A 16115-nucleotide genomic window follows, 5' to 3' on the forward strand; every position below is an offset into this window, starting at 1 on the left:
TTGCCTTCCCCGGGTGGTAACGAATCTCAAAGTCGTAATCATTCAATAATTCAATCCACTTACGCTGCCTCATATTCAGTTGTTTCTGATTAAATATGTGTTGAAGACTTTTGTGGTAGGTATATATAATACTTTTGACCCCATATAAGTAGTGTCTCCAAGTCTTTAATGCAAAAACAACCGCGCCTAATTCCAAATCATGCGTCGTATAATTTTGTTCGTGAATCTTCAATTGTCTAGACGCATAAGCAATCACCTTCGTTCGTTGCATTAATACACAACCGAGACCTTGCTTTGATGCATCACAATAAATCACAAAATCATCATTCCCTTCAGGCAATGACAATATAGGTGCCGTAGTTAGCTTTTTCTTCAATAACTGAAACGCTTTCTCTTGTTCATCATTCCATTCAAATTTCTTCCCTTTATGCGTTAATGCAGTCAAGGGTTTTGCTATTCTGGAAAAGTCTTGGATGAACCTTCTGTAGTAACCAGCTAGTCCTAAAAACTGGCGTATGTGTTTCGGAGTTTTCGGGGTTTCCCACTTTTCAACAGTTTCTATCTTTGCCGGATCCACCTTAATACCTTCTTTGTTCACTATGTGACCGAGGAATTGAACTTCTTCCAACCAAAATGCACACTTTGAAAATTTAGCGTACAATTCTTCCTTCCTCAATACTTCTAACACCTTTCTCAAATGTTCACCGTGTTCTTGGTCATTCTTTGAGTAAATAAGTATGTCATCAATGAAAACAATGACAAACTTGTCAAGGTATGGTCCACACACTCGGTTCATAAGGTCCATGAACACAGCTGGTGCATTAGTTAAACCAAACGGCATGACCATAAACTCGTAATGACCGTAACGTGTTCTGAAAGCAGTCTTTGGAATATCATCTTCTTTCACCCGCATTTGATGATACCCGGAACGTAAGTCAATCTTTGAATAAACAGACGAGCCTTGTAGTTGATCAAATAAGTCGTCGATTCTCGGTAGTGGGTAGCGGTTCTTGATGGTAAGTTTGTTCAACTCTCGGTAGTCGATACACAACCTGAATGTACCATCTTTCTTCTTGACAAACAAAACAGGAGCTCCCCACGGTGATGTGCTTGGTCGAATGAAACCACGCTCTAAAAGTTCTTGTAATTGGCTTTGCAGTTCTTTCATCTCCCTGGGTGCGAGTCTGTAAGGAGCACGAGCTATTGGTGCAGCTCCTGGTACAAGATCTATTTGAAATTCAACAGATCGATGTGGAGGTAATCCCGGTAATTCTTTCGGAAATACATCGGGAAATTCTTTTGCGACGGGAACATCATTGATGCTCTTTTCTTCAGTTTGTACTTTCTCAACGTGTGCTAGAACAGCATAGCAACCTTTTCTTATTAGTTTTTGTGCCTTCAAATTACTAATAAGATGTAGCTTCGTGTTGCCCTTTTCTCCGTACACCATTAAGGGTTTTCCTTTTTCTCGTATAATGCGAATTGCATTTTTGTAACAAACGATCTCTGCTTTCACTTCTTTCAACCAGTCCATACCGATTATCACATCAAAACTCCCTAACTCTACTAGTATCAAATCAATCTTAAATGTTTCGCTAACCAGTTTAATTTCTCGATTCCGGCATATATTATCTGCTGAAATTAATTTACCATTTGCTAATTCGAGTAAAAATTTACTATCCAAAGGCGTCAATGGACAACTTAATTTAGCACAAAAATCTCTACTCATATAGCTTCTATCCGCACCCGAATCAAATAAAACGTAAGCAGATTTATTGTCAATAAGAAACGTACCCGTAACAAGCTCCGGGTCTTCCTGTGCCTCTGCCGCATTAATATTGAAAACTCTTCTGCGGCCTTGTCCATTCGTGTTCTCCTGGTTCGGGCAATTTCTAATAATGTGGCCCGGTTTTCCACATTTATAACAAACTACATTGGCATAACTTGCTCCGACACTACTTGCTCCGCCATTACTCTTTCCGACACCATTTGTTCCTTTCGTTCTATTAATCCCTGGTCCATAGACCTCACACTTCGCCGCGCTATGACCATTTCTTTTACACTTGTTGCAAAATTTGGTGCAGAACCTCGAGTGATACTTTTCACACCTTTGGCATAGCTGCTTCTGATTGTTGTTGTTGTTGTTGTTATTGTTGTTGCGGTTATTATTGTTGTTGGGATGATTGTTGTTGTTGTTGTTGTTGTTGTTGTTGTTGTTGTTGTTGTTGTTGTTGTTGTTGTTGTTGTTGTTGTTGTTGTTGTTGTTGTTGTTGTTGGGCCGTTTGTTGTAGTTGCGATTGATGTTGCGATTGTTGGGATAATTGTTGCGATTATTGTTGTAATTGCTGTTGTTGTTGTATTGGTGATTCTTATCACCGTTTTCCTCCCACTTTCTTTTGACTTGCTTCACATTGGCCTCTTCAGCAGTCTGTTCTTTAATTCTTTCTTCAATCTGGTTCACTAGTTTGTGAGCCATTCTACATGCCTGTTGTATGGAGGCGGGCTCGTGTGAACTTATATCTTCTTGGATTCTTTCCGGTAATCCTTTCACAAACGCGTCGATCTTCTCTTCCTCATCTTCGAATGCTCCCGGACACAATAGGCACAATTCTGTGAATCGTCTTTCGTACGTGGTAATATCAAATCCTTGGGTTCGTAACCCTCTAAGTTCTGTCTTGAGCTTATTGACCTCGGTTCTGGGACGGTACTTCTCGTTCATCAAGTGCTTGAATGCTGACCACGGTAGTGCGTACGCATCGTCTTGTCCCACTTGCTCTAGATAGGTATTCCACCATGTTAACGCAGAACCTATGAAGGTATGCGTAAAGTACTTTACTTTGTCCTCTTCAGTACACTTACTTATGGCAAACACCGATTCGACCTTCTCGGTCCACCCTTTCAATCCGAGCGGTCCTTTGGTTCCATCAAATTCCAAAGGTTTGCAGGCAGTGAATTCTTTGTAGGTGCATCCTACACGATTTCCTGTACTGCTAGATCCAAGGTTATTGTTGGTATGTAGCGCAGCCTGTACTGCGGCTATGTTTGAAGCTAGAAAAGTACGGAATTTCTCTTCATTCATATTCACGGTGTGTCGAGTAGTCGGTGCCATTTCCTTCAGAATAGTCAAATGGAACAAGTTAATCATACAGAATATTAAGAGTAGTTAATAGTATTTCGTAGCATAATATGAACTCATTTATAAAAGCTTTTTCTTCATATTAGCGTTTTATAAGTTTAAATTAGGGTAGTACCTACCCGTTAAGTTCATACTTAGTAGCTAATATACAATTCAACTACTACAATTCTATATGAAAAACTGATTATAATAATATTTCGCGTTCAAACTTTTATACAATATTTTACAAACTTACAATACCGCTTATTTTACATAAAGCATGAAATATAGCACACAATAACTTTCATACAAGATAGTTGTCAAGATAATTCTAGCTAGTACACAAGTCGTTCAGCAAAGGCAATAAAGACACGTAATTCATACGTCCAGAAACAAGTCATGCATTCTGGTTTTACTAGGACTACTTCCCATCCTTGGTCTTGTGGAACATAACCATTATGGCCGTTGATAAGACAGCGTGTTGTAACGTCGTCAAAGGGACTAGGGTTACGTAATGTCCAACAGTCCCGTAACAATATAAAAACCTCATTTCTTACCCCAATTACCGACTCCGTCACTTGTGGGAACGTTTTGTTTAATAGTTGTAGGCCGATGTTCTTGTTCTCACTTTGGTGAGAAGCGAACATTACTAATCCGTAAGCATAACATGCTTCTTTATGTTGCATGTTTGCCGCTTTTTCTAAATCACGAAGTCCAATATTCGGATATATTGAGTCAAAATAATTTCTTAACCCATTGCGTAAAATAGCATTTGGGTTCCCCGCAATATATGCGTCAAAGTAAACACATCGTAACTTATGGATTTCCCAATGTGATATCCCCCATCTTTCGAACGAAAGCTTTTTATAAACCAAGGCATTCTTGGAACATTCTTCGAATGTCTTACAAACTGATCTTGCCTTAAATAGTTGTGCCGAAGAATTTTGACCGACTCTAGATAAGATTTCATCAATCATGTCTCTGGGTAGGTCTCTTAAAATATTGGGTTGTCTATCCATTTTGTGTTTTTATACTGTAAAATAGACAAGAGTTAGATTCATAAAAAAAAATACTTATTAATACAAGCAATTTTTACATATATCATAAAGCATAAGCACACTATATTACATATATTACACCACACGAATACAACTATCTTATTCCGACTCGTTTGTTTCTTCTTCTTCGGTTTTGGTTCGTTTTGCCAAGTTTCTAGGGATATATGATGTTCCCCTAATACGAGCCGTCGTTATCCACATTGGTTTAGAAAAACCTGGTGGTTTAGAGGTTCCCGGGTCATTGTTACAACTTAAGGACTTCGGGGGTTGACGATACATATAAAGTTCATCGGGGTTGGAATTAGATTTCTCTATTTTTATGCCCTTTCCCTTATTATTTTCTTTTGCCTTTTTAAATTCAGTTGGGGTAATTTCTATAACATCATCGGAATTCTCGTCGGAATCCTATTCATCGGAGAATTGGTAATCCTCCCAATATTTTGCTTCCTTAGCGGAAATACCATTGACCATAATTATCCTTGGTCGGTTGGTTGAGGATTTTCTTTTACTTAACCGTTTTATTATTTCCCCCACCGGTTCTATTTCTTCATCCGGTTCCGATTCTTCTTCCGGTTCCGATTCTTCTTCTGGTTCCGACTCTTCTTCCGGTTACTCTTCGGGAACTTGTGAATCAGTCCACGAATCATTCCAATTTACATTTGACTCTTCATTATTATTAGGTGAGTCAATGGGACTTGTTCTAGAGGTAGACATCTATCACATAATATCAAACGCGTTAAGAGATTAATATATCACATAATATTCACATGTTAAAAATATATAGTTTCCAACAAAATTTGTTAAGCAATCATTTTTCAAGTAAACACGGTCGAAGTCCAGACTCACTAATGCATCCTAACAAACTCGATAAGACACACTAATGCAATATTCTGGTTCTCTAAGACCAACGCTCGGATACCAACTGAAATGTCCCGTTCTTATTGATTAAAAACGTTTCATATTAATTGATTTCGTTGCGAGGTTTTGACCTCTATATGAGACGTTTTTCAAAGACTGCATTCATTTTAAAAACAAACCATAACCTTTATTTCATCAATAAAGGTTTAAAAAGCTTTACGTAGATTATCAAATAATGATAATCTAAAATATCCTGTTTATACACGACCATTACATAATGCTTTACAATACAAATATGTTACAACAAAATAAGTTTCTTGAATGCAGTTTTTACACAATATCATACAAGCATGGACTCCAAATCTCGTCCTTATTTAAGTATGCGACAGCGGAAGCTCTTAATAATCACCTGAGAATAAACATGCTTAAAACGTCAACAAAAATGTTGGTGAGTTATAGGTTTAACCTATATATATCAAATCATAATAATAGACCACAAGATTTCATATTTCAATACACATCCCATACATAGAGATAAAAATCATTCATATGGTGAACACCTGGTAACCGACATTAACAAGATGCATATATAAGAATATCCCCATCATTCCGGGACACCCTTCGGATATGATATAAATTTCGAAGTACTAAAGCATCCGGTACTTTGGATGGGGTTTGTTAGGCCCAATAGATCTATCTTTAGGATTCGCGTCAATTAGGGTGTCTGTTCCCTAATTCTTAGATTACCAGACTTAATAAAAAGGGGCATATTCGATTTCGATAATTCAACCATAGAATGTAGTTTCACGTACTTGTGTCTACTTTGTAAATCATTTATAAAACCTGCATGTATTCTCATCCCAAAAATATTAGATTTTAAAAGTGGGACTATAACTCACTTTCACAGATTTTTACTTCGTCTAGAAGTAAGACTTGGCCACTGTTGATTCACGAACCTATAACAATATATACATATATATTAAAGTATGTTCAAAATATATTTACAACACTTTTAATATATTTTGATGTTTTAAGTTTATTAAGTCAGCTGTCCTCGTTAGTAACCTACAACTAGTTGTCCACAGTTAGATGTACAGAAATAAATCGATAAATATTATCTTGAATCAATTCACGACCCAGTGTATACGTATCTCAGTATTGATCACAACTCAAACTATATATATTTTGGAATCAACCTCAACCCTGTATAGCTAACTCCAACATTCACATATAGAGTGTCTTTGGTTGTTCTGATAGATGTGTCGACATGATAGGTCAAAACATTGTATAAGAGTCTATGGTATCTCAAGATTACATAATATACAATACAAGTTGATTAAGTTATGGTTGGAATAGATTTGTTACCAATTTTCACGTAGCTAAAATGAGAAAAATTATCCAATCTTGTTTTACCCATAACTTCTTCATTTTAAATCCGTTTTGAGTGAATAAAATTGCTATGGTTTCATATTGAACTCTATTTTATGAATCTAAACATAAAAAGTATAGGTTTATAGTCAGAAAAATAAGTTACAAGTCATTTTTGTAAAGGTAGTCATTTCAGTCGAAAGAACGACGTCTAGATGACCATTTTAGAAAACATACTTCCACTTTGAGTTTAACCATAATTTTTGGATATAGTTTCATGTTCATAATAAAAATCATTTTCTCAGAATAACAACTTTTAAATCAAAGTTTATCATAGTTTTTAATTAACTAACCCAAAACAGCCCGCGGTGTTACTACGACGGCGTAAATCCGGTTTTACGGTGTTTTTCGTGTTTCCAGGTTTTAAATCATTAAGTTAGCATATCATATAGATATATAACATGTTTTTAGTTAATTTTAAAAGTCAAGTTAGAAGGATTAACTTTTGTTTGCGAACAAGTTTAGAATTAACTAAGCTATGTTCTAGTGATTACGAGTTTAAACCTTCGAATAAGATAGTTTTATATATATGAATCGAATGATGTTATGAAAATCATTACTACCTCAAGTTTAGTAGGTAAACCTACTGGAAGTGACAAGAAATGATCTAGCTTCAAAGGATCTTGGATGGCTTGAAAGTTCTTGAAGTAGGATCATGACACAAAAACAAGTTCAAGTAAGATTTTTACTCGAATTAAGATAGTTTATAGTTATAGAAATTGAATCAAAGTTTGAATATGAATATTACCTTGAATAAGAAAGATAACCTACTGTATATAACAAAGGTTTCTTGATCTTAGATGATTACTTGGAATGGATTAGAAAGCTTGGAAGTAAATTAGTAAACTTGAAGGGATTTTTGAAGTGTTCTTGAAGTGTTCTTCCTATGATAATTATAGCTTGATTCTTGAAGTGATTTTTGATGAAGATGATGATTAACTACTGGAAAAATACATTCATAATAGTGTGTGTGTGTGTGTTGAGAGAGAATTAGAAAGAGAATTGGAAGTGAAATGGAGTGAATGATGAGTGGTAATTGGTGAGTGGTGAGTGGGGTTAAAAGGAGTTCTAGTTAGTTGACTAGCTCATGGTAGAAGTTAAAATTGATTAGTCATACATAACATAATCAAGAGTGGAATCCCATGCTAGTTCCTATTGGTATATACCCATAGTAAGTACGTTTTGAAGCTGTGTATAATACGGGTAAGAATACGACTAGAATTCTTGATGAAAGAAAAGAATGGGAAAGTAACTGTAACCATTTTCGTTAAGTATGAGTGTTTTGATATATGTCTTGAAGTCTTCCAAAAGTATTTTAATACATCTAAATACACTACATGTATATACATTTTAACTGAGTCGTTAAGTCATCGTTAGTCGTTACATGTAAGTGTTGTTTTGAAACCTTTGAGTTAACGATCTCAATTAATGTTATTAACCCATTGTTTATTATATCTAATTAGATGTTAAATTATTATATTATCATGATATTATGATATATTAATATATCTTAATATGATATATATACATTTAAATGTCGTTACAACGATAATCGTTACATATATGTCTCGTTTCGAAATCCTTAAGTTAGTAGTCTTGTTTATATGTATATAACTCATTGTTAATATACTTATGGAGATACTTACTTATCATAATCTCATGTTAACCATATGTATATCCATATATATATCGTCATGTCGTTTTTACAAGTTTTAACGTTCGTGAATCGCCGGTCAACTTGGGTGGTCAATTGTCTATATGAAACATATTTCAATTAATCAAGTCTTAACAAGTTTGATTGCTTAACATGTTGGAAACATTTAATCATGTAAATATCAATCTCAATTAATATATATAAACATGGAAAAGTTCGGGTCACTACAGTAACGCTCTCCCCATGTGATCGTAAGATCAAGGTTTGATTGTACACATCAATGACAGTCCTAGCAGTATTCATGAAAGGTCTTCCTAGCACTACTGGTGTGTGTAGGTCATCCTTGATATCCATTACTACGAAATCCGTAGGATACAAGAATTTGACGACTTTCACCAAGACGTTCTCAACTATGCCCTTAGGATATCGAATTGTGTGATCGGCGAGTTGAATTGTCAGTTTAGTTGGTGACAAGTCTCCTAACTCTAATCTCTTGTAGAGAGAGTAGGGGATTAGGTAGATACTTGCTCCTAAATCTGCTAGCGCATGAATGGTTCCAGATTGGTAGATTGAACAAGGGAAAACGAATCTGCCCGTATCTTCTAGCTTTGGTGATAGAGAGTTTCTGAGTAATGCAGAGCATTCTTCACTCAGTGGAATTTTGTTAGAATCGGGTATCCTTTCCTTTGTAGAGAAAAGCCTTCGGATGTATCTCTTCTGGTTGGGGACTTTGGACATAGTGTCCAGGAATCTTCCATCAAGTTTGAAGGAATCAATCTTGGATGGTTCTTCTTGTAGCCTTCCAGGATAGGGTACACGAACTGGAGTTTCAGGGGTCAGCTTCTGAGTATATGTCGATTTGTTCTTGAGCCTGGCTGACCTTCTCCGTGGTTCTTCCTCTGAGATTACGGAATCCATTTTCTTTGCTTCTTCTATGTGGGGATTTTGGATAGTATTACTTGGTAACCTTCCCTGCGGTCGGGTTTCAAGGCGTTGTGATAACTGTCCGAGCTGCGTCTCTAGACTTTTGAGCAGAGCCAATTGACTTCTCATTAGTATCTCCGTCTGATCTTGCCTGGCTGCAGTTCTCTGATTTAGCTGTTGCTGTCCTTGAATGAACTGAGTTAACTGATCATCAGCTCCGAGAGTGGGGTTAGTTGCTTTTATAATCTGGGTGGTAGGGGAATTTTCCTCGAATGGCAGACCAGTGAGTGGAAGTGGTTGATTGTAGGTCAATTGAGATTGTTGGGCTGGATAAGGTGGATAGCGATAGCGAAAAGGTTGATTGCTTCGTTGAAATTGATTAACCCTAGGTTGTTGATTGAATCCAGGATTTGGTGGACGAGCTGGGTATTGAACGTAATAGACTGAACCATCAGGGTTTTCGTACTCAACTTGATATTCTTCAGTAGGTTGCGGGTTGGTACAATTAACACAAGCCTGGGCTTGGTTGACCTGCTGTGGCCGTGTCTTCAATTCTCTGAGTTGTTTAGCAAGAGATTCCATCTTATCTGTGAGGGATTTGATGGCCTCCGTTTGATTGTTAAGTGCAGAGAGTGGGGCAGATGATGAATTTGTTTCACCACTGTTCCAGTCATGATGATGCATTGTCAAGTTCTCGAGCAATTCTCATGCTTCGTCTGCGGTTTGGTTCAGCAGATTTTATTAAGCTGCTGCATCGATCGTCATCCTATGATTTACCGTAAGACCATTGTAGAAGGTACAGATTTGGGCTGACTGTTCTAGCTGGTGATTAGGGCATTTCTTCAGCAGGGTTTTGAATCGCTCCCATGCAGTGTAAAGAGATTCATCATAACTTTGTTTGAAGTTAATGAAGTCATTCTTTAGTTTGGTTTGTTTAGAAGGAGGGAAATATTTGGTTAGAAATTTAGTAGCCATCTCCGTCCATGACGTGATGGAATCTTTTTCCAGTCCTTCGAACCATGTTTGAGCATGATGAGTGAGAGAATAGGGAAACAAGTGTAGCCAGACTATATCTTGTCCTATCCCTGGCTGTTTGTAGGAGTTCGAAAGAGATATGAATTTATCAAGGTGAGAATTAGGATCGTCATTCGGTAATCCATGAAACTGACAGCTATTCTGGATGAGCTGGATGATGTGATGTTTTAACTCGAACGAGTGTCCTTGAATCTCTGGAAATCTGATCGGTCCTCCTCGACCTTCAATCGAGGGTTTGGTATTTTCTACTAAAGTAACGAGTAACGCCATTCGGTTTCTGATTCGTGCTTCCTTGCGTGCTTTAGAGATTATTGTGTCTGGATCAGGTACGAATAACAACGGCCCTAGTCTAGATCGGGTTTGGGTCATACACTGGGTATGCCTTTTTGTTTTTAATTTTTAGCAAATAAACTAAACTTCTAAAGTAATCTAAGGTAGGCTAACTAGTATAAGGTAGTCTAATCTAAAGTGGTCTTAGTCTAAGGTAATCTAATTTAACTTAATTAACTATCCTATAATTGAATATGTTTTTGGTTCTGGCTACTGATTCCCTAGTATTTTGATAACAGAGCTCCGCACGAACTATTCAACAAACCAAGTGGCCAGGCCGACTACGGAGAGGCAGGATCCTTTTTGTCCCAATATAATTTGAGACTATTCGGAAAATCCAACAACCAAGTCCATGTATAATTGTATTTCTTAGACACCACTAAATGCTTGTGAATAAGTTTAATAGAGAGCAGTATTGTCTGATACCAGTTCCCCGGCAGTGGCGAAAAAACTAGACTCCCCCTTGATATGGCCGAAACGGACGGTTTTATTTATGCGGTGTCGTCGGGCCGCAACACGCCAGAATCAACCACCAAGGGGGTGGTACTATTTTAAATTTATATTTAGCGGGGCCTAAATCGTACTACTCCTTAGTATGAGTAAGGGAAGTATGACCTAGAGTCATATTTTTGAGATATCAGTAAAATCGAACCTATATTTAAGCCTAAGATAGTTATGAAGGAGTGGTGGTTACTTAATTTTGGGATTTTCTAATTTATAAGACAGATAAAGTAAATACGATAAAATTCGTAATTCAGATAAGGTTAAAGTGAGTGCATACTATGATTTCATCAGTTATTCTGCCGAGATTATGGAATGCTGGCTCATGAATAGGCAGAGGCCTTGTATTCATTACACTGGTCCTAAACGCCCCTATCATAAGACATGTCACTGGGTACCGCGTTAGGCTTGAAGATTCTGAATAGACAGCAACGTCCCTTGCCCCCGATGCTCGTGCAGTCTGACTACAGGCATACACGTTCAGACGGCTCATCCAATTGAGCGACTCGGTTGGGTGACGTATTAACATTCATCAATGGTCTAAACTTTCTTAAGCATAATAGAATACATGGTTTACCATATCCGAGAGACGTGATGTGTTTCAATGCTTTTGTTAACGATTGGTTTTAAAAGATAGTTAGGCCCTTAAAAAGAGTTCAACCATAAAGAACACCATGGCCAAGTCGAGCTGACTTCCATGAACATTTTCGGTTATCCTAACGGTCCAATCCTTTATGTGTCTAAACAAACAGTTCCTTAATTAACTAAGAATCCCTCAAGCGGGGTGCAATTCTTGAGACCACGTTATGGTGCAGTGTACTAATCAACACTGATCGGGTTCCATGGCCTTACTTAGCAGAGGTACAGCTTACAACAACCGCTATGCTTCAGCATGCACGTACGAAGTTTATATGCTTGGTGACTACACTAGCATGGTATGGGACCGACAATGTACTAAGGGTCTAGTAAGATGTTTCACTACGAAAGAGTCCTCAGTCGGAATCCAAAGCTTGATAGACTTACTACAACCGGTGTGCCTCAGTCGATCTTATGTTGTATCTGATAGACTTCTCTTACCAAGGGGTGACACAGATAGTGTACTCTGAATCGGGGTTCACGACTTCCCAATAACAGAGCCAATAACTACGTTCTATTACTTGAAAAAGCGATTGAGTTTAAAGCATAATCGGAAAGCATTTTAACAACATACATAAACCATAACATTATTTCGACATTATAACTGCTTACATCATAGCATACACTAAAGATAACTACTCGTTAATCATGGCAACAATATCACATAAAATAATGATTATATAAGGATAAGGGATAGAAGTACCAGTAGATTAAACGAGTTTTGAATACAAAAGTGACAACTTCAAGACTCCAGACAGCTCCTAATACAATCTACGCCATTCTTCTCTGGGTACTAGGTTTCCCGCACGGAGTCGAAGGCCTTGAGAGTATGACTAATATTGTACAAGAGAGAGAAAGAAGTGAATTGAAGTGTGTGTTGGAATGAATGACAAAGACCCTTTGATCTGGGCATTTAGCAGGCCGTTTGCCACACTAGCAGGCCATTTGACAGCCCGTTTGGCAAGCTGTTTGGCTTGCTGATTCCCTGGATCGTAACTTAATTTCTTGTCTTTCACCGTTTTCACTCTAGAATCTTCGTTTTAGCTCTGATTCTCTTGATTCTTTTTGCACCCTCTTCGTAATTACTTATTCTTCAATTCTAACCAACGAAGTGGGTATTTTGCTGATGAAGTTCGAATCTTTCTTGTTTTTGGGCCTTAATACCGGGGTGAAAACGTGACTTTTTAGCCGATATCAATATCATGACGAAACATCTTTCTTTATTGAAGAGGAATGCAACAAGATTGTTGCATCAAGGCAAAGGATTCCTAAGAAGTTAGGAGATTCGGGAAAATTCATTTTCTCTTGTAAGTTTGGTGACTCGGAAGTCTTCAATGCACTTGCCGATTTGGGTGCAAGCATTAACCTAATGACCCCTTCACTTTACGAGAGACTCGGCCTTGGACCTCTTAAACCGACCCGGATTAGGATAAGATTGGCTAACCATTCATTTGACACCGCTATTGGCATCGCCAAGGACCTCTTGGTTAGCATTGACACCCTGGTGTTCCAGGTTGATTTTGTTATCATGGAGATGAAGAAAGATCTTTAAGTCCTCCTCATTTTAAGAAGACCATTTTTAGCGACCACCAACAACATCATCTTGGTACAACGCAATCCACTCAACATTGGAGTTGGTGAAGAGCGTGTTAGCATAAATATCGGGGAAGATATGAAGCAACCGAGCAATACCGATGATGATGAGTGTTATGCCCTTGACCACATTAACTTTTGTGTAGATGAGGAGCTTGAAAAGCTTTTAGGGGTTGATAACAAGGGGTTCAACCAAATTTTTGATAATGACATTGTAGATTTAGAGGCTGACTTTAGGGATTTGATGAACGTTAATGTTAATGATAGCGAATTGGAATGTGAGACTACTCGGGAAGAGCCATTTGAGTCTATTCCCTACGAAGATAGATTTTGAATCAAGTCTTCATGGGAAGAACCTCCTACTCTTGAGCTCAAGGAGTTCCCCGAACATCTTGGATATGCTTATCTAAAGGAAGGAAATCAACTTCTGGCGATTATCTCCTCGAGACTCACCCAAGACCAAAAGACAATACTTGTGTCACTTCTTAAGTCCCATTACACGGCCATAGCATGGAAGACCACAGATATCTCAAGGATCAATCCATCATATTGTACACACAAGATTCTCATAGAAGAGAATTTTAAACCGGTTATTGATAATGCTAAAAACGAACATATATTTCATAGCATTATCCCTCAAGAAAGACAAGCTTTTAGTTGCAATTGTTCTATTTACAAGTGATATTCGTTTAAATAATAAAAAGTGAAGACAAAAGACAGATTCGACGAATTGAAGACGCAAACGACCAAAAAGCTCAAAAGTACAAAGTACAATCAAAGAGGTTCCAATTATTGATGAGAAACGTCTCAAAATTACAAGAGTACAAGACGCGAAACGCAAAGTACAAGATATTAAATTATACGCAAGGACGTTCGAAAATCCGTAACTGGGACCAGAGTCAACTCTCAACGCTCGACGCAACGGACTAAAAATTACAAGTCAACTATGCACATAAATATAATATAGTATATAAATAATTCTTAAAATTATTTATATATTATATATATTTAATTAAAACTGTCGGCAGAAGAAAACAACAACATGTGAGCCTCCCCAGCTGGCCATGCGATCGCATGGCCTTGAAGAGCAAAGCTCATGCGATCGCATGAGCCCTTTTTCCAGCTCACAAGCCTATAAATTTCGAACTTTGGTGCATCATTTTACACATATTTATCCATCCAACTCTCTCAACGTATATATATATATATATATATATATATATATATATATATATATATATATATATATATATATATATTATAATTTTAATTTTAATTTTAATTTCCAATAATAAGGGTATGTTAGTGAATGTTGTAAGGGTGTAAGTCGAAATTCTGTCAGTGTAACGCTACGCTATTTCTAATCATTGTAAGTTATGTTCAACCTTTTTACATTAATGTCTCGTAGCTAAGTTATTATTATTCTTATTTAAAACGAAGTAATCATGATGTTGGGCTAATTACTAAAATTGGGTAATTGGGCTTTGTACCATAATTGGGGTTTGGACAAAAGAATGACACTTGTGGAAATTAGACTATGGGCTATTAATGGGCTTTATATTTGTTTAACTAAATGATAGTTTGTTAATTTTAATATAAAGATTTACAATTGGACGTCCCTATAAATAACCATATACACTCAATCGGACACGATGGGCAGGGTATTTATATGTACGAATAATCGTTCATTTAACCGGACACGGGAATGGATTAATAGTCTATAGAATTATTAAAACAGGGGTGAAATTATGTACAAGGACACTTGGCGTAATTGTTAACAAAGTATTAAAACCTTGGATTACACGCAGTCGATATCCTGGTGTAATTATTAAACAAAGTATTAAGACCTTGTTACAGTTTAAGTCCCCAATTAGTTGGAATATTTGACTTCGGGTATAAGGATAATTTGACGAGGACACTCGCACTTTATATTTATGACTGATGGACTGTTATGGACAAAAACCAGACGGATATATTGAATAATCCAGGACAAAGAACAATTAACCCATGGGAATAAACTAAATCAACACGTCAAACATCATGATTACGGAAGTTTAAATAAGCATAATTCCTTTATTTTCATATTTAATTGCACTTTTAATTATCGCACTTTTATTTATTGTCATTGTATTTAATTGCACTTTTAATTATCGCACTTTTTAATTATCGCAATTTTATTTCATCGCACTTTTATTTATCACAATTTCATTATCCTTATTTACTTTACGCTTTAAATTAAGTCTTTTATTTATTTAATATTTTACATTAGGTTTTAACTGCGACTAAAAGTTTTAAAAATCGACAAACCGGTCATTAAATGGTAAAAACCCCCCTTTATAATAATAATATTACTTATATATATATTTGTATTTTTATAAAATTAAAACTAATATAGCGTTAAGCTTTGTTTAAAGATTTCCCTGTGGAACGAACCGGACTTACTAAAAACTACACTACTGTACGATTAGGTACACTGCATATAAGTGTTGTAGCATGGTTTAGGTATATCCATTCTATAAATAAATAAATATCTTGTGTAAAATTGTATCATATTTAATAGTATTTCCTAGTAAAATATAAGCTATTTCATATACGCCTCGCATAACATCAAGTATTTTTGGCGCCGCTGCCAGGGAACATATCTGCTTAAACGCCGAAAGCGCAACGCTATATATATATAAAAAAAATATTTTTATTAATTTTTAGTTTACTTTTGTAAAAAAAATATATAAAAAATAAAAACACTCGAGTCCAGTACTGTAGCAGCCCAATCACTGGCCCGAAACCCTAGCTCATGCGATCGCATGAGCCTGAAGGCAATTTCTCATGCGATCGCATGAGAGTGTCTGACACGCCAAACAACCCTAATTCTGTAATCATTACGGAGTAATTATTATTTTTATTATTTAAATTAAACCCTAATTAGGGTATTATTATTATATAATTTAGTTTTTATTATTATTTTGTATATTTAGTTTAATTA

General features: G+C 36.5%; 1 protein-coding gene across 1 annotated transcript in view; it reads left to right on the forward strand.

The window, feature by feature from the left end:
* Window positions 1–13091, forward strand: part of LOC139890572 (uncharacterized) — a 43006-nt gene extending 29915 nt beyond the window's left edge. Inside the window, exon 3 of the mRNA XM_071873455.1 lies at window positions 12728–13091. Coding sequence (XP_071729556.1) covers window positions 12728–13091 — 364 coding nt within the window. The remainder of the gene's footprint in view (window positions 1–12727) is intronic.
* Window positions 13092–16115: the final 3024 nt, after the last annotated feature.

Source organism: Rutidosis leptorrhynchoides, chromosome 1 (assembly GCF_046630445.1).
Source record: "Rutidosis leptorrhynchoides isolate AG116_Rl617_1_P2 chromosome 1, CSIRO_AGI_Rlap_v1, whole genome shotgun sequence".
NCBI lineage: Eukaryota > Viridiplantae > Streptophyta > Magnoliopsida > Asterales > Asteraceae > Rutidosis > Rutidosis leptorrhynchoides.